At 35.8% G+C, this 23,987-nt stretch overlaps 1 protein-coding gene across 1 annotated transcript; it reads right to left on the reverse strand.

The window, feature by feature from the left end:
- Positions 1–5,802: 5,802 nt before the first annotated feature.
- Positions 5,803–10,570, reverse strand: LOC147942416 (uncharacterized). Its single transcript, XM_087456051.1, has 5 exons — positions 9,688–10,570; positions 8,429–9,096; positions 6,391–6,501; positions 6,197–6,299; positions 5,803–5,984 (listed from the first exon to the last, which is right to left on the reverse strand). The coding sequence occupies exons 1-5, from the start codon at positions 10,568–10,570 to the stop codon at positions 5,803–5,805; spliced, it is 1,947 nt and encodes a 648-aa protein (XP_087312177.1).
- Positions 10,571–23,987: the final 13,417 nt, after the last annotated feature.

The raw sequence follows: 23,987 nt of genomic DNA on the forward strand, positions 1-23,987 counted from the left end.
GTGTGAGATTCAAATGCATTTTACTAATTGTAAGAGTTCGAGATGAATTTGGAGTGTTTAGACAACACTTAAACCCAATTTATCCCAAAACAGGCTAAAACCGAGAGAAAACGTTGATTCGAAGCAGTAAACAGCTATGTTACTCTTTATACGGTCAAAATATGTAACAATCCAATGCATTTGACTAATTATCAGAGTTCGAGTTAAATTTGGAGTGTTTAGACACCAATTATACTTATTTTGTCCCGAAACAGGCTAAAACCAAGAAAACATTAATTCGAAGTAGTAAATAGCTTTGTTACTATTTCTAGGGTTAAAATGTGTGACAGTCAAATGCATTTTACTAGTAGTAAGAGTTTGAGATGAATTTGGAGTGTTTAGACAACACTTAAACCCGCTTTATCCAAAAACAGGCTTAAATCTAGAAAACAGGCTAATACCGAGAGAAAACATTGATTCGAAGCAGTAAACAGTTATGTTACTCTTTCTAGGGTCAAAATATGTAACAATCTAATGCATTTGAGTAATTATAAGAGTTCATGTTGAATTTGGAGTGTTTAAACACCACTTTTATCCATTTTGTCCTGAAATAGGCTAAAAACGAGAAAACAATGATTCGAGGCAGTAAACAGCTTTGTTCCTGTTAATAGTGTCAGAATGTGTGACAATCCAATGCATTTGACTAATTGTAAGAGTTCAGAATAAATTTGGAGTGTTTAGATAACACTTAAACCCGTTTTATCCCAAAACAGGCTTAAACACGGAAAGGAGGCTAAAACCGAGAGAAAACATTGATTCGAAGCAGTAAACAGCTATGCTACTCTTTATAGGGTCAAAATATGTAACAATCCAATGCATTTGACTGATTATAAGAGTTCAAGTTTAATTTGGAGTATTTAGACACCACTTATACCCATTTTGTCCCGAAACAGGCTACCACCGAGAAAACATTTATTCAAAGCAGTAAACAGCTTTGTTACTCTTTCTAGGGGCAGCATGTGTGAGATTCAAATGCATTTTACTAATAGTAAGATTTCAAGATGAATTTGCAGTGTTTAGACAACACTTAAACCAGTTTTATCCCAAAACAGGCTTAAACCAAGAAAACAGGCTAAAACCGAGAGAAAACATTGATTCGAAGCAGTAAACAGCTATGTTACTCTTTATAGGGTCAAAATATGTAACAATCCAATGCATTTGACTAATGATAAGAGTTCGAGTTTAATTTGGAGTGTTTAGACATCATTTATATCCATTTTGTCCCGAAACAGGCTAACACCAAGAAAAAATTGATTCAAAGCAGTAAATAGCTTTGTTACTCTTTCTAGGGTCAAAATGTGTGATAATCTAATGAATTTTACTAATTGTAAGAGTTCGGGATGAATTTTGAGTGTTTAGACAACACTTAAACCCGTTTTATCCCAAAACAGGCTTAAACCGAGAAAACAGGCTAAAACCGAGAGAAAACATTGATTCGAAGCAGTAAACAGCTATGTTACTCTTTATAGGGTCAAAATATGTAACAATCCAATGCATTTGACTAATGATAAGAGTTCGAGTTTAATTTGGAGTGTTTAGACATCATTTATATCCATTTTGTCCCGAAACAGGCTAACACCAAGAAAAAATTGATTCAAAGCAGTAAACAGCTTTGTTACTCTTTCTAGGGTCAAAATATGTATCAATCCAATGCATTTGACTCACTGTAAGAGTTCAAGTTGATTTTGGAGTGTTTAGACACCAATTATACCCATTTTGTCCCGAAACAGGCTAAAACCAAGAAAACATTGATTTGAAGCAGTAAACAGCTTTGTTACTATTTCTAGGGTCAGAATGTATGACAATCTAATGAATTTTACTAATTGTAAGAGTTCGGGATGAATTTGGAGTGTTTATACAACACTTAAACCCGCTTTATCCAAAAACAGGCTTAAATCTAGAAAACAGGCTAATACCGAGAGAAAACATTGATTCGAAGCAGTGAACAGCTATGTTACTCTTTCTAAGGTCAAAATATGTAACAATCTAATGCATTTGAGTAATTATAAGAGTTCATGTTGAATTTGGAGTGTTTAAACACCACTTTTACCCATTTTGTCCTGAAATAGGCTAAAACCGAGAAAACAATTCGAGGCAGTAAAAAGCTTTGTTACTGTTAATAGTGTCAGAATATGTGACAATCCAATGCATTTAACTAATTTTAAGAGTTCGGAATAACTTTGTAGTGTTTAGACAAAACTTAAACCCGTTTTATCCCAAAACAGGCTTAAACCAAGAAAAGAGGCTAAAACCGAGAGACATTGATTCGAAGTAGTAAACAAATATGTTACTCTTTATAGGATCAAAATATGTAACAATCCAATGCATTTGACTAATTATAAGAGTTCAAGTTTAATTTGGAGTATTTAGACACCACTTATATCCATTTTGTCCCGAAACAGGCTAAGACCGAGAAAACATTTATTCAAAGCAGTAAACAGCTTTGTTACTCTTTCTAGGGTCAGCATGTGTGAGATTCAAATGCATTTTACTAATTGTAAGAGTTCGAGATGAATTTGGAGTGTTTAGACAACACTTAAACCCAATTTATCCCAAAACAGGCTAAAACCGAGAGAAAACGTTGATTCGAAGCAGTAAACAGCTATGTTACTCTTTATACGGTCAAAATATGTAACAATCCAATGCATTTGACTAATTATCAGAGTTCGAGTTAAATTTGGAGTGTTTAGACACCACTTATAGCCATTTTGTCCTGAAACAGGCTAACGCCGAGAAAACATTGATTCAAAGCAGTAAACAGCTTTGTTACTCTTTCTAGGGTCAGAAGGTGTGACAGTCAAATGCATTTTACTATTAGTAAGAGTTCGAGATGAATTTGGAGTGTTTAGACAATACTTAAACCCGTTTTATCCCAAAACAAGCCTAAACCAAGTAAACAGGCTAAAACCGAGAGAAAACATTGATTCGAAGCAGTAACCAGCTATGTTACTCTTTATAGGGTCAAAATATGTAACAATCCAATGCATTTGACTAATTATAAGAGTTCAAGTTTAATTTGGAGTGTTTAGACACCATTTATATCCATTTTGTCCCGAAACAGGCTAAGACCGAGAAAAAATTGATTCAAAGCAGTAAACAGCTTTGTTACTTTTTCTAGGATCAGAATGTGTGACAATCTAATGAATTTTACTAATTGTAAGAGTTCGGGATGAATTTGGAGTGTTTAAACAACACTTAAACCCATTTTATCCCAAAACAGGCTTAAACCGAGAAAACAGGCTAAAACTGAGAGAAAACATTGATTCGAAGCAGTAAACAGCTATGTTACACTTTCTAGGGTCAAAATATGTAACAATTCAATGCATTTGACTCACTGTAAGAGTTCAGGTTGAATTTGGAGTGTTTAGACACCAATTATACTTATTTTGTCCCGAAACAGGCTAAAACCAAGAAAACATTAATTCGAAGTAGTAAATAGCTTTGTTACTATTTCTAGGGTTAAAATGTGTGACAGTCAAATGCATTTTACTAGTAGTAAGAGTTTGAGATGAATTTGGAGTGTTTAGACAACACTTAAACCCGCTTTATCCAAAAACAGGCTTAAATCTAGAAAACAGGCTAATACCGAGAGAAAACATTGATTCGAAGCAGTAAACAGTTATGTTACTCTTTCTAGGGTCAAAATATGTAACAATCTAATGCATTTGAGTAATTATAAGAGTTCATGTTGAATTTGGAGTGTTTAAACACCACTTTTATCCATTTTGTCCTGAAATAGGCTAAAAACGAGAAAACAATGATTCGAGGCAGTAAACAGCTTTGTTCCTGTTAATAGTGTCAGAATGTGTGACAATCCAATGCATTTGACTAATTGTAAGAGTTCAGAATAAATTTGGAGTGTTTAGATAACACTTAAACCCGTTTTATCCCAAAACAGGCTTAAACACGGAAAGGAGGCTAAAACCGAGAGAAAACATTGATTCGAAGCAGTAAACAGCTATGCTACTCTTTATAGGGTCAAAATATGTAACAATCCAATGCATTTGACTGATTATAAGAGTTCAAGTTTAATTTGGAGTATTTAGACACCACTTATACCCATTTTGTCCCGAAACAGGCTACCACCGAGAAAACATTTATTCAAAGCAGTAAACAGCTTTGTTACTCTTTCTAGGGGCAGCATGTGTGAGATTCAAATGCATTTTACTAATAGTAAGATTTCAAGATGAATTTGCAGTGTTTAGACAACACTTAAACCAGTTTTATCCCAAAACAGGCTTAAACCAAGAAAACAGGCTAAAACAAAGAGAAAACATTGATTCGAAGCAGTAAACAGCTATGTTACTCTTTATAGGGTCAAAATATGTAACAATCCAATGCATTTGACTAATGATAAGAGTTCGAGTTTAATTTGGAGTGTTTAGACATCATTTATATCCATTTTGTCCCGAAACAGGCTAACACCAAGAAAAAATTGATTCAAAGCAGTAAATAGCTTTGTTACTCTTTCTAGGGTCAAAATGTGTGATAATCTAATGAATTTTACTAATTGTAAGAGTTCGGGATGAATTTTGAGTGTTTAGACAACACTTAAACCCGTTTTATCCCAAAACAGGCTTAAACCGAGAAAACAGGCTAAGACCGAGAGAAAACATTGATTCGAAGTAGTAAACAGCTATTTTACTCTTTCTAGGGTCAAAACTGTAAGAATTAAAGAAGAGAGATTTGTGAGTATAACCAAGAGTTTGAAATCGTATAGTGTGGGAAGAGAGTGAGGAGAGTGATTATATGAGAGAGAGTGTTGGAGAAAGAGATATAAACTCTTTTCTTGCTTTATTTAGATTATACTTACAATACATTTATAGAGAGTTACAAATGGTATATTCTCTCTAGGATACTATGCACACATATACATGGAGATAGCGACATCTCCTTAACTCAACATCTGATCTCTCATTGACTTCCCCCTTGTGCAACTCGCCCAACGGATCTCCATGGAAGGTTCTCGAGGATATGCGACCGTTGGAGGCTTTCCTTAATGGACTGGACTTGTGAGAATGTCAGTTGTATGGACGGCCCAGTTGGTTGTACAGACGTCCGTACTGCCACTTCATACTCCCCCTCAAGCTTGACCTCAGATATTGGTCAAGCTTGACAGCATAGGCACCCACCTCATTAAAAACCTTAGTATAGAAAACCTATTGGGAAAAACTATACATAAGGGAAAAAGATTGTAGGTGCCAAGCAAGGAACTCATGGCCGAGTTAGGTCCATGAGACCAAGTTTCGAGTAAATGTCAGCAAGCTGTTCCTTGCTTTCGGTATGACACGGTAGGACCACTCCAAGCTTGATTTGCTCTCGAACTTTATGGCAATCCACTTCAATATGCCTTGTTCTCTCATGGAACACCGAATTGGTTGCGATATGAATGGCGGCCTCATTATCACAATGCATTGTGATTGGTTTTGTTGACTCAATTCCCAGATCCTTGAGAAGAGCCTTGAGTCACATCAGTTCCGTTGTAAGTTTCCTCATAGCTCTATATTCGGATTCGACACTTGAAAGTGATACAACCTTTTGCTTCTTGCTCTTCCAAGTGACCAAGTTCCCTCCAAGAAACGTGCAATAGCCAGTGGTAGAGCGACGGTCTCCACGATCTCCGGCATAGTCAGCATCACAATAGCCTACTAGTTCTGTGTTGTTGTTGCGCCCCATCCAAATGCCTTGTCACGGTGAGCCTTTGATGTATTTGAGGATTCGAGTCACCATGTTCCAGTGATGGACCGTCGGATTCTTCATATGTTAGCTTGCCTGGTTCACAGCAAAGCAAATGTCAGGCCGAGTGATGGTTAAGTAGATACGCTTACCTACTAGACGCCGGTAGAGGCTAACATCCTTGAATGGGGCTGTATTGAGCTCCCCCTGTCCTCCAGCCTTGTAGTTTTCTTCAAGAGTTGTTGACACTGCCTTTGATCCTAATTTACCTGTCTCATTCAACAAATCAAGTGCATATTTCCTTTGTGATAAGAATAAACCTTCATCCGATCTATACACTTCTATCCCAAGGAAATATTTCAATTCTCCAAGATCTTTTATGTCAAAGACTGATTTCAAGAAGGTTTAGTGTCTTGAATACCTACCGTGTCACTTCCAGTGATGATGATATCATCAACATACACTAGAATGACTATTATACCTTTGGTGCTTGATAATGTGAATAGGGTGTGGTCAGCCTCGGATTTGCGAAATCCTTTGTCAAGAAGTGTGGTGCTTAGCTTATGGTACCATGCCCTTGGAGACTGTTTCAAGCCATAAATTGCTTTGTTGAGCTTTAAGACCTTTCCCGGAGCGATGGTTTTCTTCTAAACCTGGTGGTCGCCGCATGTATACTTCGTCTTCAAGTTCTCCTTGTAAGAAGGCATTCTTAACATCCATTTGCCACAGCTCCCAATCGAGGTCCTCCCCATACGTTTGCGTGAATCCCCGAGCTACAAGACGCGCCTTATAGCGTTCGATCTCCCCATTACTTTTATACTTGATAGTTGAAACTGACTATTTTTGTGGTGTGGTGGTTGAATGATGTATGGAATGATGACTTATGAATGAATGGATGTCAGGGTGTTTCAATTCCCCTTATGCAATTGTAGTATAAGAGGTGTCAATCCAATCTGAGTGTTTGTGAACAATCAAGATGTGCATATGAGTCTAAGTCAAGCCAGATGTAATGGTTGTTTGTCACTAACAATCCTATAATGAAAATGCAAAGTGCAGAAAGCAAACTACAAGAACTAAGAACTAAATGCAAATGAAACAGAATAATTATAATAGCAAGAACAGAAATAGAAACTATGTTGATGAAGAACTAATGCAAGATAAGTAATGAACAGAAAGCTAAATGAATGCAACAGAAATAAAACAGGAATTAAACAGGACAATCACAAATCATAAACACAAGTTCTGGGGACGAACTCGAGCAAGCACTCGACCGAGTGTAGGTCGAGTACAGGGTCGAGCTAGACTAAACGTGAAAACAGAGCAACACAATAAAAACAGAGCAATGCAAAAACGAATCAAACAACAAGCAAGCAATGATATTTAGACTAAGATATTAATAAACAAAGAAGGCCTTGAGGAGGGATTCATGGGCTGAACTAATCATTGTGGTTATCTAACTTGGTCAACAAATCTCAAGCAAACTTTGAGCTAATCTCTAGACATACTATTCTAAGACATGTTTAATCCACTCTCATGGCAAGAAACAATCAAACCTATGCATTTCTAGACTTGTTCTCACAGAGAAAAGAATCTACACAAGCAGGCATTAAGCAATACATCTCAAACCAAACAAGACCTCTAATCTCTTAGCAAGCCTAATGGTAAGCTCTAGATCTAGCCTTATCTATGCTCCTTAAACATTGGTGTGATGCTAAGATGCTTGAAATCAAACCCTATCTTCTCATATATAGGATCAGCATTAAGAACATCTAGCCTAGAAGAGTTCTAAAACAATCAAGCTTGACCAAATCAAATAAACCACAAGATCAACCCAGCCTAACCCATCCTCAAGGTCCTAAGCAAACTACTCACAAGAACAAATGGTGAAATAAGTCAAAAACCCAGAAAATATCGAAACTTGCATTATTAGAAAGATGAAACAGAGATCTACAATATTGATGGAGAAATGAAACTCGAAATCTTAATATCTTGAAAGTTATGAAACCAACAAAATACAAGAATCTAGTCTTTCTTTCTTAAACAAGTACAAGATCTAAAAATAAAAGAAAGTGCAAAAGGAATAAATCTAAAAAAGATAAAAACTAGGTTTTAGACTCTCTAAAAAGCTGGACTCTTTGGTGGCTGCAGGTACAAGGGTATTATATAGGAGATGAGGTGGAAGCCCTAAAAATACAAAAAGTCAAAGCAGTCAACAGCTCGGTCAACTCGACCAGTGCTCGGTCGAGTGGCTGGTCGAACTGGCTTCTCTCGTGCATTCTCCACTCGGTCGAGTCCTTCTCAGCACACGGTCGAGTGTCTGGTCGAGTGTGCGGTCGAGTTGGACTCTGGACCTTGATTCTTCAGCCTTAACTCTCTTGTTTTCTCCTCATGATTGCTTCACTTCTCCTCACCATTGCTTCCATGCTCCTTAAGCTCCAAAATCACCTGTTTATTCATGAAAAGATGCAAATGCAATGCAACTATACTCTAATGCATGATTAGTCCTAAAGCTACACAATAATGGCCTAAATGGATAGCAAAAGATGCAAAAGTTGTGAATAAACTAAGGGAGAACAAGGTAAAATATATGAACATCAATAATGAAGATATACCGTGACGTGACAGCCTTCTTGCCCTTGGGTAAATCGGCTTCATACCATGTGTGGTTTTGTATCATGGCTGTGTTTTCGGCATTGACCGCTTCTCGCCATACCTTATGGTTCTTAGCCTCATCATAGGTCCGTGGAATCCAGTTTCCATCAATATGGCCAAGAAAGACTTGATGATCCTGAGGAAAGTGCGCAAGGGAACATACGGCTTGAATAGGATGTGCGACGACCATGTTGTTGTAGTAGACGCGAGTGTTCTTCCAATTGGTGGGAGGAAACTTGAGGCGCTGGCTTCGTCGAAGAGGAATTATAGTCCCAGCATCAGGGTCATCATGTTCGTGTGTGACTGGTTCCTCGGCCGGAACTTCATTGATAAGAGGCGGCTCGGCATTGTCGTCCGTAGGCGATTCCTCGGGTGGAGATACCTCTGTTGGCGGGTCTGATGCCTCAAGATCAGGTTCACTCAATGGCTCAGGCTGAGTGGGTGATGTTGAACCGGCTGGTTCGGTGGTGACCCGATCATTTTCGATGCCTAGTCGCTCAAGTATAACACGTAGGTTTCGTGTCCAGTCGGATGGGGAGGTTGATAGATTGCAAAGCTCGTCCCATTTTTTCTCATCATAGAAACCTTGTGATTCCACAAACTTGACATCACGAGAGACTAGGACTCTCCTCGTCTCCGGCTCATAGCACTTATACCCTTTTTGTGTAGTGGAATAGTAGATAAACATGCTTTTAACGCTCTTGGCATCAAGCTTATCTCGTAGTTCACCTGGTCGCAACACATAACAAACACAACCAAACACCCTTAAATGATCAAACGTAGGTTTTTCCTTGTTTAATACCTCAAATGGGGATATGTCGTTAAGGATCTTTGTTGGTGTGCGGTTGATAAGATAACAGGCTGTGAGTACGGCATCTCCCCAAAAACGCTTTGGAACCCTTGTGTGAAACATCATAGACCTTGCTACCTCAATGAGATGCCTGTTCTTCCTCTCAGCCACTCCATTTTGTTGTGGTGTGTATGGACAACTAGTTTGGTGAATGATTCCATGTTTGGCTAGATATTGTTTGAAGGCATGGCTTGTGTACTCTCCACCATTATCTGATCTCAAAATTTTAATCTTTGCATTGTAGTGGTTAGTAACATAATTTTGAAAATTAGTAAAAGCCTCAAGAACTCTATCCTTGCAGGGAAGTAAAGTCAACCAAGTATATTTTGATTTTTCATCAATAAAAGTAACAAAATACTTTTGATTTTCTCTAAATAAGCAAGGAGATGTCCAAACATCAGAATGAACCAAATCAAAACAATTCTCATAAATAGTAATAGACTTGGGAAAAACAGATTTGCAATGTTTACCAAGGATACAGGCCTCACAATTTTCATTCTTAAATGACATATTAGGCAACATAAGTTCTAATGCCGTAGAGTGAGGATGTCCTAGTCTAGCATGCCAAATAGCACTATTAGGCTTAACAATAATTGAACTAAAACAAGAGGAACTAGAAGGAGCTAAGTTCAAATCCTCAAGCACATAGAGGTCGTCTTTCGATGTTCCTTGGCCGAGGACTTTACTTGTGTCAATATCCTGAAAATGAACATCATTAGGACCGAATATAGCATAACAATTTAGATCATTGGTAGCTCTCTTGACAGGTAATAAATTTGAAGTGAAGGTAGGCATGAAAAAGGCTTTAGAGTTTTTGTTAAACAGTTTCAAGTTACCAATGCCTTTAACTGGAACTTTATCACCATTAGCAATAACTACATTACCATTTGCGGGTTCAATTTCACTAATCAACCTAGAGTCACAAATCATGTGATGTGATGCCCCAGAGTCAATAATAAGAGTTTTAGAGGAGTTTGAGGCAAGATTAGAGTTACCGGACGCCTCTTTGAGGGCTTTGATGAGAGCATCAAGGTCCGACTTCCTCACAAGCTCCGAAGACGCTGCTAACACCGCTCCATTCCCCTCAAGGGTTTCGCCACTTGGTGTCGAGGTAGTTGCCTCTCCGACCATGTTCGCTTGGTGAGCTCTTGGTCCACCTCGGCTTGTTCCTCCACGGTTTATGCGGAGGTGTGGGTGGAGAATCCAGCAGCGACTCTTGAAATGGCCAGCCTTCTTACAATGCTCGCAAAATGGTGTGTTCTTGTCATCATGCTTGTAAAAGCTTCTGTTTGCGGAGGCCACCTCTACCTTGTTGGCGGTTACTAGCTCCCCCTTGCCTCCAAATAGCCCCATGGAACCATGTTCCTTTTGAATTTGGTTGCATACGTCATCTAGGCCAGGGAGCTTATCGGATCGCAGGATGTGCTTGATAAGGTCGTTGTAGGAAGGGTTTAAGGTCAAGAGTAAGACAAAAACCTTATCTTGTTCACGCCTTTCGTTTAAGATGGCCGGATCTATCGTCGCCGGCCGGAGCATCTCTAGTTCAGCCCAAAGAGACCTAAATTTCTCAATGTGCTTGGTGAACTCCATGTCTTCTTGGTTGAGATTGTTGATGGCTCTCTTAATTTCAAAGATTCGGTTCACATAGGTAACATTCCCAAAGACATTCTCGAGAGTGTCCCACAAGTCCTTTGCGGTTTTGCAATAGGAGTAAGCTTCAAGGATAGGAGCACCTAGAGAGTTTTGAATAATGTCTAGAACTCCTTGATCTTCTTGAAACCACTTGCTTCTTTCATCTGTGACAAGATCCTTGCCGTCTTTGGTGGTCTCACCACTTGGAGCTTCGGTCGTTTCAACATGGGACCGAAGTCCTCGGCCACATAGGGCTGTCTTCGTGGTCCTTGCCCACAGTAAGTAGTTCTCTCCTTTGAGAGTAACTGGAACAATCATGGTTTTGGTGTGTTCCATGGTAAACTTGTATGTTTAAGTGTTTGTCCAACAGTTAAAAGAAAAGAGAGTTTTAAGAACAAAGATTGTGATGGAAATGGAGTAAAGAAACAGGAACAATCTGCTCTGATACCATGTAAGAATTAAAGAAGAGAGATTTGTGAGTATAACCAAGAGTTTGAAATCGTATAGTGTGGGAAGAGAGTGAGGAGAGTGAGCGATTGAGAGAGAGTGTTGGAGAAAGAGAGATAAACTCTTTTCTTGCTTTATTTAGATTATACTTACAATACATTTATAGAGAGTTACAAATGGTATATTCTCTCTAGGATACTATGCACACATATACATGGAGATAGCGACATCTCCTTAACTCAACATGTGATCTCTCATTGACTTCCCACTTGTGCAACTCGCCCAACGGCTCTCCATGGAAGGTTCTCGAGGATATGCGACCATTGGAGGCTTTCCTTAATGGACTGGACTTGTGAGAATGTTAGTTGTACGGACGGCCCAGTTGGTTGGTTGTACGGACGTCCGTACGGCCGTACGGACGGTGGTGTGCCACTTCATAAAAATATGTAACAATCCAATGTATTTGACTCACTGTAAGAGTTCATGTTGAATTTGGAGTTTTTAGACACCAATTATACCCATTTTGTCCCGAAACAGGCTAAAACCAAAAAAACATTGATTTGAGGCAGTAAACAGCTTTGTTACTATTTCTAGGGTTAGAATGTGTGACAGTCAAATGCATTTTACTAATAGTAAGAGTTTGAGATGAATTTGGAGTGTTTAGACAACACTTAAACCCGCTTTATCCAAAAACAAGCTTAAATCTAGAAAACAGGCTAATACCGAGAGAAAAATTTGATTCGAAGCAGTAAACAGCTATGTTACTCTTTCTAGGGTCAAAATAGGTAACAATCTAATGCATTTGACTCACAGTAAGAGTTTGAGTTTAATTCGGAGTGTTTAGACACCATTTATATCCATTTTGTCCCGAAACAGGCTAACACAAAGAAAAAATTGATTCAAAGCAGTAAACAGCTTTGTTACTTTTTCTAGGGTCAGAATGTGTGACAATCTAATGAATTTTACTAATTGTAAGAGTTCGGGATGAATTTGGAGTGTGTAGACAACACTTAAACCCGTTTTATCCCAAAACAGGCTTAAACCGAGAAAACAGGCTAAAACCGAGAGAAAACATTGATTCGAAGCAGTAAACAGCTATGTTACTCTTTACAGGGTCGAAATATGTAACAATCTAATGCATTTGACTAATTATCAGAGTTCAAGTTTAATTTGGAGTGTTTAGACACCACTTAAACCCATTTTGTCCCGAAACAGGCTAACACCGAGAAAACATGAATTCAAAGCAGTAAACACCTTTGTTACTCTTTCTAGGGTCAGAATGTGTGACAGTCAAATGCATTTTACAAATAGTAAGAGTTCGAGATGAGTTTGGAGTGTTTAGACAACACTTAAACCCGTTTTATCCCAAAACAAGCTTAAACCAAGAAAACAGGCTAAAACCGGGAGAAAACATTGATTCGAAGCAGTAAACAGCTATGTTACTCTTTACAGGGTCAAAATATGCAACAATCCAATGCATTAGACTAATTATAAGAGTTTGAGTTTAATTTGGAGTGTTTAGACACCATTTATATCCATTTTGTCCCGAAACAGGCTAACACCAAGAAAAAATTGATTCAAAGCAGTAAACAGCTTTGTTACTCTTTCTAGGGTCAGAATGTGTGACAATCTTATGAATTTTACTAATTGTAAGAGTTCGGGATGAATTTGGAGTGTTTAGACAACACTTAAACCGTTTTATCCCAAAACAGGCTTAAACCGAGAAAACAGGCTAAAACCGAGAGAAAACATTGATTCGAAGCAGTAAACAGCTACGTTACTCTTTCTAGGGTCGAAATATGTAACAATCCAATGCATTTGACTCACTGTAAGAGTGCAGGTTGAATTTGGAGTGTTTAGACACCAATTATACCCATTTTGTCCCGAAACAGGCTAAAACCAAGAAAACATTGATTTGAAGCAGTAAACAGCTTTGTTACTATTTCTAGGGTTAGAATGTGTGACAGTCAAATGCATTTGACTAATAGTAAGAGTTTGAGATGAATTTGGAGTGTTTAGACAACACATAAACCCGCTTTATCCAAAAACATGCTTAAACCAAGAAAAGAGGCTAAAACCGAGAGAAAACATTGATTCGAAGCAGTAAATAGCTATGTTACTCTTTATACGGTCAAAATATGTAACAATCCAATGCATTTGACTAATTATCAGAGTTCGAGTTTAATTTGGAGTGTTTAGACACCACTTATACCCATTTTGTCCCGAAACAGGCTAACACCGAGAAAACATTGATTCAAAGCAGTAAACAGCTTTGTTACTCTTTCTAGGGTCAGAATGTGTGACAGTCAAATGCATTTTACTAATAGTAAGAGTTCGAGATGAATTTGGAGAGTTTAGACAACGCTTAAACCCGTTTTATCCCAAAACAAGCTTAAACCAAGAAAACAGGCTAAAACCGGGAGAAAACATTGATTCGAAGCAGTAAACAGCTATGTTACTCTTTACAGGGTAAAAATATGTAACGATCCAATGCATTTGACAATTATAAGAGTTCGAGTTTAATTTGGAGTGTTTAGACACCATTTATATCCATTTTGTCCCGAAACAGGCTAACACCGAGAAAAAATTGATTCAAAGCAGTAAACAGCTTTGTTACTCTTTCTAGGGTCAGAATGTGTGTCAATCTTATGAATTTTACTAATTGTAAGAGTTCGGGATGAATTTGGAGTGTTTACACAACACTTAAACCCGTTTTATCCCAAAACAAGCTTAAACCAAGAAAACAGGCTAAAACCGAGAGAAAACATTGATTCAAAGAGTAAACAACTATGTTACTCTTTATAGGGTCAAAATATGTAACAATCCAATGAATTTGACTAATTATAAGAGTTCGAGTTTAATTTGGAGTGTTCAGACACCATTTATATCTATTTTGTCCCGAAACAGGCTAACACCGAGAAAAAATTGATTCAAAGCAGTAAACTGCTTTGTTACTCTTTCTAGGGTCAGAATGTGTGACAATCTAATGAATTTTACTAATTGTAAGAGTTCGGGATGAATTTGGAGTGTTTAGACAACACTTAAACCCGTTTTATCCCAAAACAGGCTTAAACCGAGAAAACAGGCTAAAACCGAGAGAAAACATTGATTCAAAGCAGTAAACAGCTATTTCACTCTTTCTAGGGTCAAAATATGTAACAATCCAATGCGTTTGACTCACTCTAAGAGTTCAGGTTGAATTTGGAGTGTTTAGACACCAATTATACCCATTTTGTCCCGAAACAGGCCAAAACCAAGATAACATTTATTTGAAGCAGTAAACAACGTTGTTACTATTTCTAGGGTTAGAATGTGTCAGTCAAATGCATTTTGAGAGGATGTGTCACTTTCATCTTCTATTATGTCTAGAGAAGGGTCGCTACTGAGTTCTTCTGAATTTTCAGTTTCTAAAAGAAGTAATTTTTCTAATTTTTTTTTAATGTCTTGTTGATCGTGAAATATTTCATTGATTTTTCTTTTCATTTTACAATATGTAGATTAATGTCCTGGCCTTTAAAGTTCCAGCATATAATTCTTTCTTTTTTAGATGGTTCTCTGGGTTTTGTTAAAGAACGTACTATATATTTTTTTATCCTGGGTTTTGTTAAAGAACGTATGGTATCAGAGCCAAAAGAATTTTGCTTATATTATGATATATGTTTTTCTTAAAATATCCAAGCCAAAAGACGACATGTTTATTTTAAACCTAAGCCTAGTGTTAAAAACCAACCTACCAGAACCTTGTCGGGAGCGTTGATAGCGTAGGTGTTCCAGGCTATAAGACCAGAAGGCAGTGAGTCCGTTGGTAAGCCCATGCGTCTTTCGTCATCGATAAGAGCGGTTAGTTTGCATTTTTAGCAATAGATTAAGTATAATTTAAACATGGCATCTACGGTTAGGAAGTTGTTTAAGTCTAAGCATGCATCATCTTCTACATCTCAAAAAACAATTAATTCAAGAGAAATTATGTCAAAAATTACAACCTTTAATCAAGAAATATCAAAAGATCAACTACCCTATGTTAATCCACAAAATATATATCAAATAGGAACTTTTGATTTTAGAACTGCATATGCAATTAAAGAACATGAACAAACTTTATCATTACAAAATGAATTTGAAGAAATTAAACTACTTTCTTCTATGGCTTAAGAAAACTATAAAAGAAAAAACTTTAATTATATTCATTTTGGCCTAATACAATTATCAATTAAACCTTTATCTAGAACAGGGATTGATTCCCCAATAGTCATGTTATTAAGAGATAAAACACTTTTAAAATTTGAAGACTCCTTATTAGGAGCAGTACAATAAAACTTATGCAACGGAGCTATATATTTTAATTGTGCACCAAATTTTCAAGTAAGCTTACATGACCCTACAATATTTAATACTTTAGTTTTAAACGTACGCTTGCCTGAAATTAAATTTCAGCAAGAAAGACATGGCTATTTGTTGTTGTATCGTATTTACTTTAAGCAATCTACATCTGAGTTCAACCCACGATGTTTATTGCAAGATGATAAAGGCGAAACAACAATTTTGGCTGCACATGGTAAAGACACACCAACCTCTACATATACACCTAAACAATTAAAATGGACAGAAATTACAATTCCTGATCAATGGAAAATTAATATTACTCAACCACCAAGAAATTTTGAACAAAGAATTATTACGAGTATAACAGAACAATATGATGGAAAAATATTATTAAACTTCGGTTCTTTCAGAGATCCACCATCATTAAAATTTAGTTCATTCCACCCACGTTCATCTTTCTCTGAGTAAAGAACTGGCCAAGCTAGCACTGAATCAGAGGAAAGTGTAGAACAAATTTTAACAAAAAGCCAAGGGAAAAAACCTATTATTTTTCAAGCACCAATAGCTGAACCAGTTCAACAGTCAGAAGTGGGATCGTCTAACTTTCCTACTTCCCCAACAGCTTCAGATTTTAAATCAATAAATGTTATCATAAAAACATTTACAATAGACAAAGATTACCTTAAAGAAGAATTCTTATCAGATAAAAACGAGGATAAAAGAAAATGGTACTTTCAAGCTTTTAATAAAGAAAAACTTACAACTTTTAGAGAAATATGGTATAACTACATGGAAAATATAGAAGTAAATATTCCATTTTTCACATGGTTTGAAACATACGCTTTAGAAAATGACATATACTACCCATATAAAAATGAATCAATAAACACTAGTTCCACATTGTACCACACATGGGAAATGACTAACGGAAAAATACACAAATCAGTCCATCCACCTTTGAAAGACATCAAAATTCACACTCCCCAAAGACAAGTAATAGCTACACCTTTTAGAACCGGGGCAAACCGAGATGATAAAGATTCAATATATATGGCAGACATTAAGATAGTATATGAACAAAATAATTATCAAAGTCAAATATTAAATACTATTTCACGACAAATAGATAACCTTGATAACAAACTAGAAAAAGACGAAAAAAACATAACAACAAACTGTAAGCCGTTATATCCACCCTTTACTGCAATCTCACCACCTCTCTTCAAACCATTAACAAAACCCATTAAATTTCCTGAAAATGAAATTTTAAAATCAATCTCAACTAGACTTGATAGACTAGACAAAGCCAAGGGGATAAATAATATTGACGAAAACATTCAATCTGAAACCGATATAGAAATAAATAGAATAAAAAGAAACTTTCAACCATCCAAAAAACCATATTATCCAAGGCACTCACCACCCGACTTATTATTTGAAGAACATCATAAATTTCCCTCAACAAAGTTTTACAACGGAGAAGGCATATATGAATGGAATATAGATGGTAGATCCGAATATGAAATGATGAATTTATTTCAAGAAATGGGGATGCCAACCCTATCCTATAAAGCTAAAGGAATGTCAGACCACCAAGCATGTGTCATGCTAATCTCGGGCTTCAATGGAGCCTTGAAATTTTGGTGGGACAATGCTTTAGGCGTAGAAACTCAAAATTCTATTCTAAACCATACTGAAACTAGAAGAGTAGAAGGAGAAGATGGTTTTTATGAAGAAGACCAAGTTCAAAACGCTGTAGAAGTATTACTCCACACCATGACCATGCACTTTGTAGGAAACCCTTCGGAAGAACTAACAAGTAAAAAAACTTATTTTAACAAATCTTAGATGTCCAACACTAGGGGACTTCAAATGGTATAAAGATATATTTATAACCAACATATTTCAAAGACACGACTGCAACCAACCCTTCTGGAAAGAACGGTTCATCGCAGGATTACCATCATTTTTCGCAGAACGATTAATTAATAAACTAAAAGATTATTTTGGAGGACAACCAATCCCATGGGATACAATAACCTATGGTCAATTGTTTGTCTTTATTAAAAAGGAAGGTCTACAAATATGTCAAGAACACAAAGATAAACAACAAAGTACCAAATTTTAATTTGGAGAAACTATGAGTTCATTTTGTGAACAATATGGTTATAATCATCTCACTCCACCTTCTAGAAAAAGAAGAAAACTACGCAAACAAAATAAAACTTTTTATCCACAACCTTATAATAAAAATAAAAGATTTACAAAGAATTTTTTTAACTCATACTATACAAAAAACAAAAACCCCCGAGAACCATCTAAAAAAGAAAGAATTATATGCTGGAACTGTAAAAGGCCAGGACATAAATCTACAGATTGTAAAATGAAAAGAAAAATCAATGAAATATTTCACGATCAACAAGACATTAAAGAAAAATTAGAAAAATTACTTCTTTCAGAAACTGAAAATTCAGAAGAACTCAGTAGCGACCCTTCTCTAGACATAATAGAAGATGAAAGTGACACATCCTCTCAAAATTCTGAAAATATCTCAGATGGCATATGCATTTGTAAAACAATAAACATAATTACAAAAGACATTGACAAATAATTTTTAATAGATATTATAGATAAAATAGATGATCAAGAAACAAAAAAAGAATATTTATTAAAATTAAGAGATTTAGTGCAACGAGAAAATCAATTATTAACTCCACAACCTTTGAGTCTTAACAAAATAATAGAAAAATATCCCTCTCCAACACTATTTAAACAAGTAACCACTGGTGAATTACAAGGAGAAGTTAAAAATTTAAAAACACAAATAAAAGAATTACAACAAATAGTTCACCAACATCAACTTCATCAATTGCAAGTAGACGCTAGATTAGCCCTTATAGAACAAAAAGTCCATGAATCTCCACCCACAACAATGGACAAACCCTCCACAAGCAACCCTGAAAACCATAAACAAACAAAAGAAGAAGAAGAATATATCCAGAAAATAAACAAAATAAACTATCAAAAATGGTATACAAAAATCACAATACACAGGGTATGATTTTAAACTAGAAACAATAGCACTTCTAGATACAGGAGCTGACTATAATTGTATTAGAGAAGGAATAGTTCCTACAAAATTCTATGAAAAAACATATGAAAAACTTAGTGGTGCAAACGGAAGTAGTTTGAAGGTCAACTACAAATTACCTAAAGCAAAAATCTGTAACAAAAATTATTGTTTTAAAACTCAATTTATCCTTGCAAAAAACTTAAGCCAAGAAGTTATACTAGGAACACCATTTTTTACACAAATTTATTCGTTTAAAGTTACAGAACTAGGGATTACCACAAAAATTGTAGGAGGGAAAATAATGTTTGAATTTCTATCCGCAATGAAAACAAAAGAAATCTTAGCCTTACAAAATTCAACAATAGAAAAATCTATAAATTTAATAGACGGGAAACAAAAACATATACAATATTTACAACAAGAAATAAAATACCAACATATAGAACAACAACTAAGTGATCCACAAGTGACAAATAAAATAAAAACTTTAGAAGTTGAACTACTAAACTAAATATGTTCTGAACTCCCAAATGCCTTTTGGGAAAGAAAAAAACATATTGTTGAAATACCCTACGAAAAAGATTTTAACGAAAAAAATATTCCAAGTAAAGCTAGACCTATTCAAATGAATCAAGAACTTTTAGAATATTGCAAAAAGGAAATACAAGAATTACTAGATAAGAACTTAATAAGAAAATCTAAATCTCCTTGGAGTTGTTCAGCATTTTATGTTAACAACCAAGCTGAAAAAGAAAGAGGAGTACCACGCTTAGTAATCAACTATAAACCCTTAAACAATGTAATACAATGAATAAGATACCCAATACCAAACAAAAGAGATCTATTAAAATGATTTTATGACGCCTGTATATTCTCTAAATTTGACATGAAAAGTGGATTTTGGCAAATACAAATTGCCGAGAAGGATAAATATAAAACAGCATTCACAGTGCCTTTTGGGCATTACGAATGGAATGTTATGCCTTTCAGTTTAAAAAACGCACCATCCGAATTTCAAAATATAATGAACGAAATATTTAACCCTTACTCCACCTTCTCTATTGTATACATAGATGATGTGTTAATATATTCAAAATCTATCGACCAACACTTTAAACATCTATACACCTTTTTGAACATTGTTAAAAAGCATGGACTAGTAGTATCCGCAAAAAGATGCAAATATTTCAAACAAAAATACGTTTTTTAGACCACAACATATATCAAGGTACTATAACACCTATATCTAGATCTATAGAATTTGGAAATAAATTTCCAGATGAAATAAAAGAAAAATCACAATTACAAAGATTTTTAGGTTGCCTAAACTACATATCTGATTTTCTACCTAATCTACGAAAAACTATACAACCATTGTTTCAAAGATTACAAAAGAACCCCATACCATGGTCAACTCTGCATACTAGTCTAGTCCAGGATATCAAGAAAAAGGTTATAACACTACCATGTCTAGTAATCCCACACCCCAATGCATTCATGATAGTAGAGACAGATGCATCAGAAATAGGTTACGGGGGGATCCTTAAACAGAAAATGCCAGAGTCAACCCAAGAGTCTATAGTTCGTTTCCACTCAGAAGTTTGGCTTGGACCACAAAAGAATTACTCTACAGTTAAAAAAGAAGTTTTATCTATAATAAACTGTATTTCTAAATTTCAAGATGATTTAATAAACAAAAAGTTTTTACTACATGTCGATTGCAAATCGGCCAAAGAGATTTTACAAAAGGATGTTAAAAACTTAGTTTCTAAACAAATATTTGCTAGATGGCAAGCTATTTTATCTATAAAAGGGGAAAATAATTCTTTACCTGATTTTCTAACAAGGGAGTATTTACAGGGAAAATCTCAGGATCACCAAAATGAGTGAAACACAAAAGAAACCAATGAGTGCATCAGACTACGTCAAGAATCAACCACATTTACAAGGAAAGCAATTAACCACTAGCAACCAATTCTCTGCCTTGGCGGAATTTCCTCCTTTATCCTATGAAAAAGCCGTCAACCCCCAGCCACAAAAAATATCCAATCCATCCTCCTCACAAAAAACCATAGATCAAAAATCGTCCTACTTCCTTAAACCACAACGCCAACACCTTATTACAACCTCATTTACCAAACCAATATCCCTTAAAGACCTAACCCAATATACCAACCGCATATTTTACGAAGAAAGTCAATACCTTACCGATAACCTTACCAAAAACCGCACATTCTACGAATTCATTCTCGTAGACACCAAATCAGTAGAAATAACCCACCATACCGACAATAATTACCCAAACCTTATTTCCTACTCCACCTGCAAAATCCTCAAAGTATGCAATCCCCAAGATCTCGGATTCATAAACCTGCACACCGCAAAAGAATTCTCCATCCTGGGGTTCCATATTCCAAGATTTACCTACATAGATTACCAGAAGGCCTTTTTCCACACCCTTTACTTATGAACCTATGATCACTCTTGGTTCCTCTCCTTCGACTTTCATTGCCCCAATACAATACCAGGATGGTTCTACGAATGGTGGTACTGGTTTGGCCCAACCGATGACATATATCCACCCCAAATACCCAAGGTTTCACTACCCTACTACACTAAACACAAAAAACACCAACTCATCGGCCCTTTACCAAAGATAGCCTTCCACATAGATACGGGAATACTCTAGATACTATCTTGGCACTACAACCTTCTACCTTTCTTACCAGAGATGCCATATTCACTAGTCTGAGAATTCAGAATAAAATGGTGGGACAAATATAACCTCGACCGCTGCTCTTTATCCAACTTGGAGAAATGGATCCAGACACATCAACAAATAAAGCAATCCATAGCTACAGTATCCCGAGCATTACCACCTATTCAAACAAAAACTTCGCCACACAAACCACCAAGTCCTACAGAATCAACAACTTCGTCCTCCAGATCCAAGAAAAACTCCTCGAGACAAGAGCTATGCAAATATCCTCCTCAGACGACGAAGATGATATAACACAAGACAACAATACGCAAGACGACGATCCATTCTAAAATATAACTATCGCAACAAAAAAAAAAACGTGAAAGTATCATGGTACAGCTCTTTTATTATATGTTTAAGTTATGTGCTTGTAATATAAATACATATATAAGTTATGTGCTTGTAATATAAATACATATATATTTAGTATATAATTTTGTAGAAGCAACCTCTTCCAACGACTCCATCAACACTCCAATTTTCAAGACAACATGAAGACAAAAACACAATTATGCAACAGCCCAACTATCAATACAAGACTTCAAGACCAAGAAATGAAGACTTCAAGACTATAACAAGACAAAGACTTCAATCAACAAAGGATTACTCATCTCTCGCAATATCAAAAATAGGACACGTCGACAACAACTTACGCAACTTCATACAGCTTTGTATAAATAAGGAAGTGAGAGGAATAGGAGAGGGCAGAGTGTTTTTAGCGATCATTCACAAATTCCCTATACATCCTACTCTCCAATTTTCATAAGTTTGTTTTCAAATTTCAAAGTTTGTATCTTTACTCTTGTATTTTAACCAAGTTTAAATAAAGTAAGTTTTAATCATTCCTCTTATCTATATTTTAAGTTAATCATTTTATTTATACACTTGTTTTACTCTAGTTATCCTCGTTTTTATCTGATAAGAATTCTTCTTTAAGGTAATCTTTGTCTATTGTAAATGTTTTTATGATAACATTTATTGATTTAAAATCTGAAGCTGTTGGGGAAGTAGGAAAGTTACTCTTTCTAGGGTCAAAATATGTAACAATCAAATGCATTTGACTCACTGTAAGAGTTCAGGTTGAATTTGGAGTGTTTAAACACCAATTATACCCATTTTGTCCCGAAACAGGCTAAAACCAAGAAAACATTGATTTGAAGAAGTAAACAGCTTTGTTACTATTTCTAGGGTCATAATGTGTGACAGTCAAATGCATTTTACTAATAGTAAGAGTTCGAGATGAATTTGGAGTGTTTAGACAACACTTAAACCCGTTTTATCCCAAAACAGGCTTAAACCAAGAAAACAGGCTAAAACCGAGACAAAACATTGATTCGAAGCAGTAAACAGTTATGTTACTCTATATAGGGTCAAAATATGTAACAATCCAATGCATATGACTAATTATCAGAGTTCGAGTTTAATTTGGAGTGTTTAGACACCACTTATACCCATTTTGTCCCGAAACAGGCTAAAACCAAGAAAACATTGATTTGAAGCAGTAAACAGCATTGTTACTATTTCTAGGGTTAGAATGTGTGACAGTCAAATGCATTTTACTAATAGTAAGAGTTTGAGATGAATTTGGAGTGTTTAGACAACACTTAAACACGCTTTATCCAAAAACAGGCTTAAATCTAGAAAACAGGCTACGAGAGAAAACATTGATTCGAAGCAGTAAACAGCTATGTTACTCTTTCTAGGGTCAAAATATGTAACAATCTAATGCATTTGAGTAATTATAAGAGTTCATGTTGAATTTAGAGTGTTTAAACACCACTTTTACCCATTTTGTCTTGAAATAGGCTAAAACCGAGAAAACAATTATTCGAGGCAGTAAACAGCTTTGTTACTGTTAATAGTGTCAGAATGTGTGACAATCCAATACATTTGACTAATTGTAAGAGTTCAGAATAAATTTGGAGTGTTTAGACAACACTTAAACCCGTTTTATCCCAAAACAAGCTTAAACCAATAAAAGAGGCTAAAACCGAGAGAAAACATTGATTCGAAGCAGTAAACAGCTATGTTACTCTTTATAGGGTCAAAATATGTAACAATCCAATGCATTTGACTAATTATAAGAGTTCAAGTTTAATTTGGAGTATTTAGACACCACTTATACCCATTTTGTCCCGAAACAGGCTAACACCGAGAAAACATTGATTCAAAGCAGTAAACAGCTTTGTTACTCTTTCTAGGGTCAGCATGTGTGAGAGTCAAATGCATTTTACTAATAGTAAGAGTTCAAGATGAATTTGGAGTGTTTAGACAACACTTAAACCCGTTTTATCCCAAAACAGGCTAAAACCGAGAGAGTTTGAGATTCGAAGAAGAAGAGAAGGAGAGAGTTTGCGGTTTTGGTTTGGTGAACGAATGAGAGTGTAAGGGAGAGTGAATAGAGAGAGAAGTGTAGAAGAAGAAAGTAACTTCTTACTGGATTTAGAACCTAGTTACAAACTAAATATAGACATGTGAACTATAGGAATATTCCTTTACAAGATCCTAAATGTAATTAAGACATGAAAGGGACA

The sequence above is a fragment of the Camelina sativa genome, chromosome 6, assembly GCF_030686135.1.
Source record: "Camelina sativa cultivar CO46 ecotype springtype chromosome 6, ASM3068613v1".
Taxonomy (NCBI): domain Eukaryota; kingdom Viridiplantae; phylum Streptophyta; class Magnoliopsida; order Brassicales; family Brassicaceae; genus Camelina; species Camelina sativa.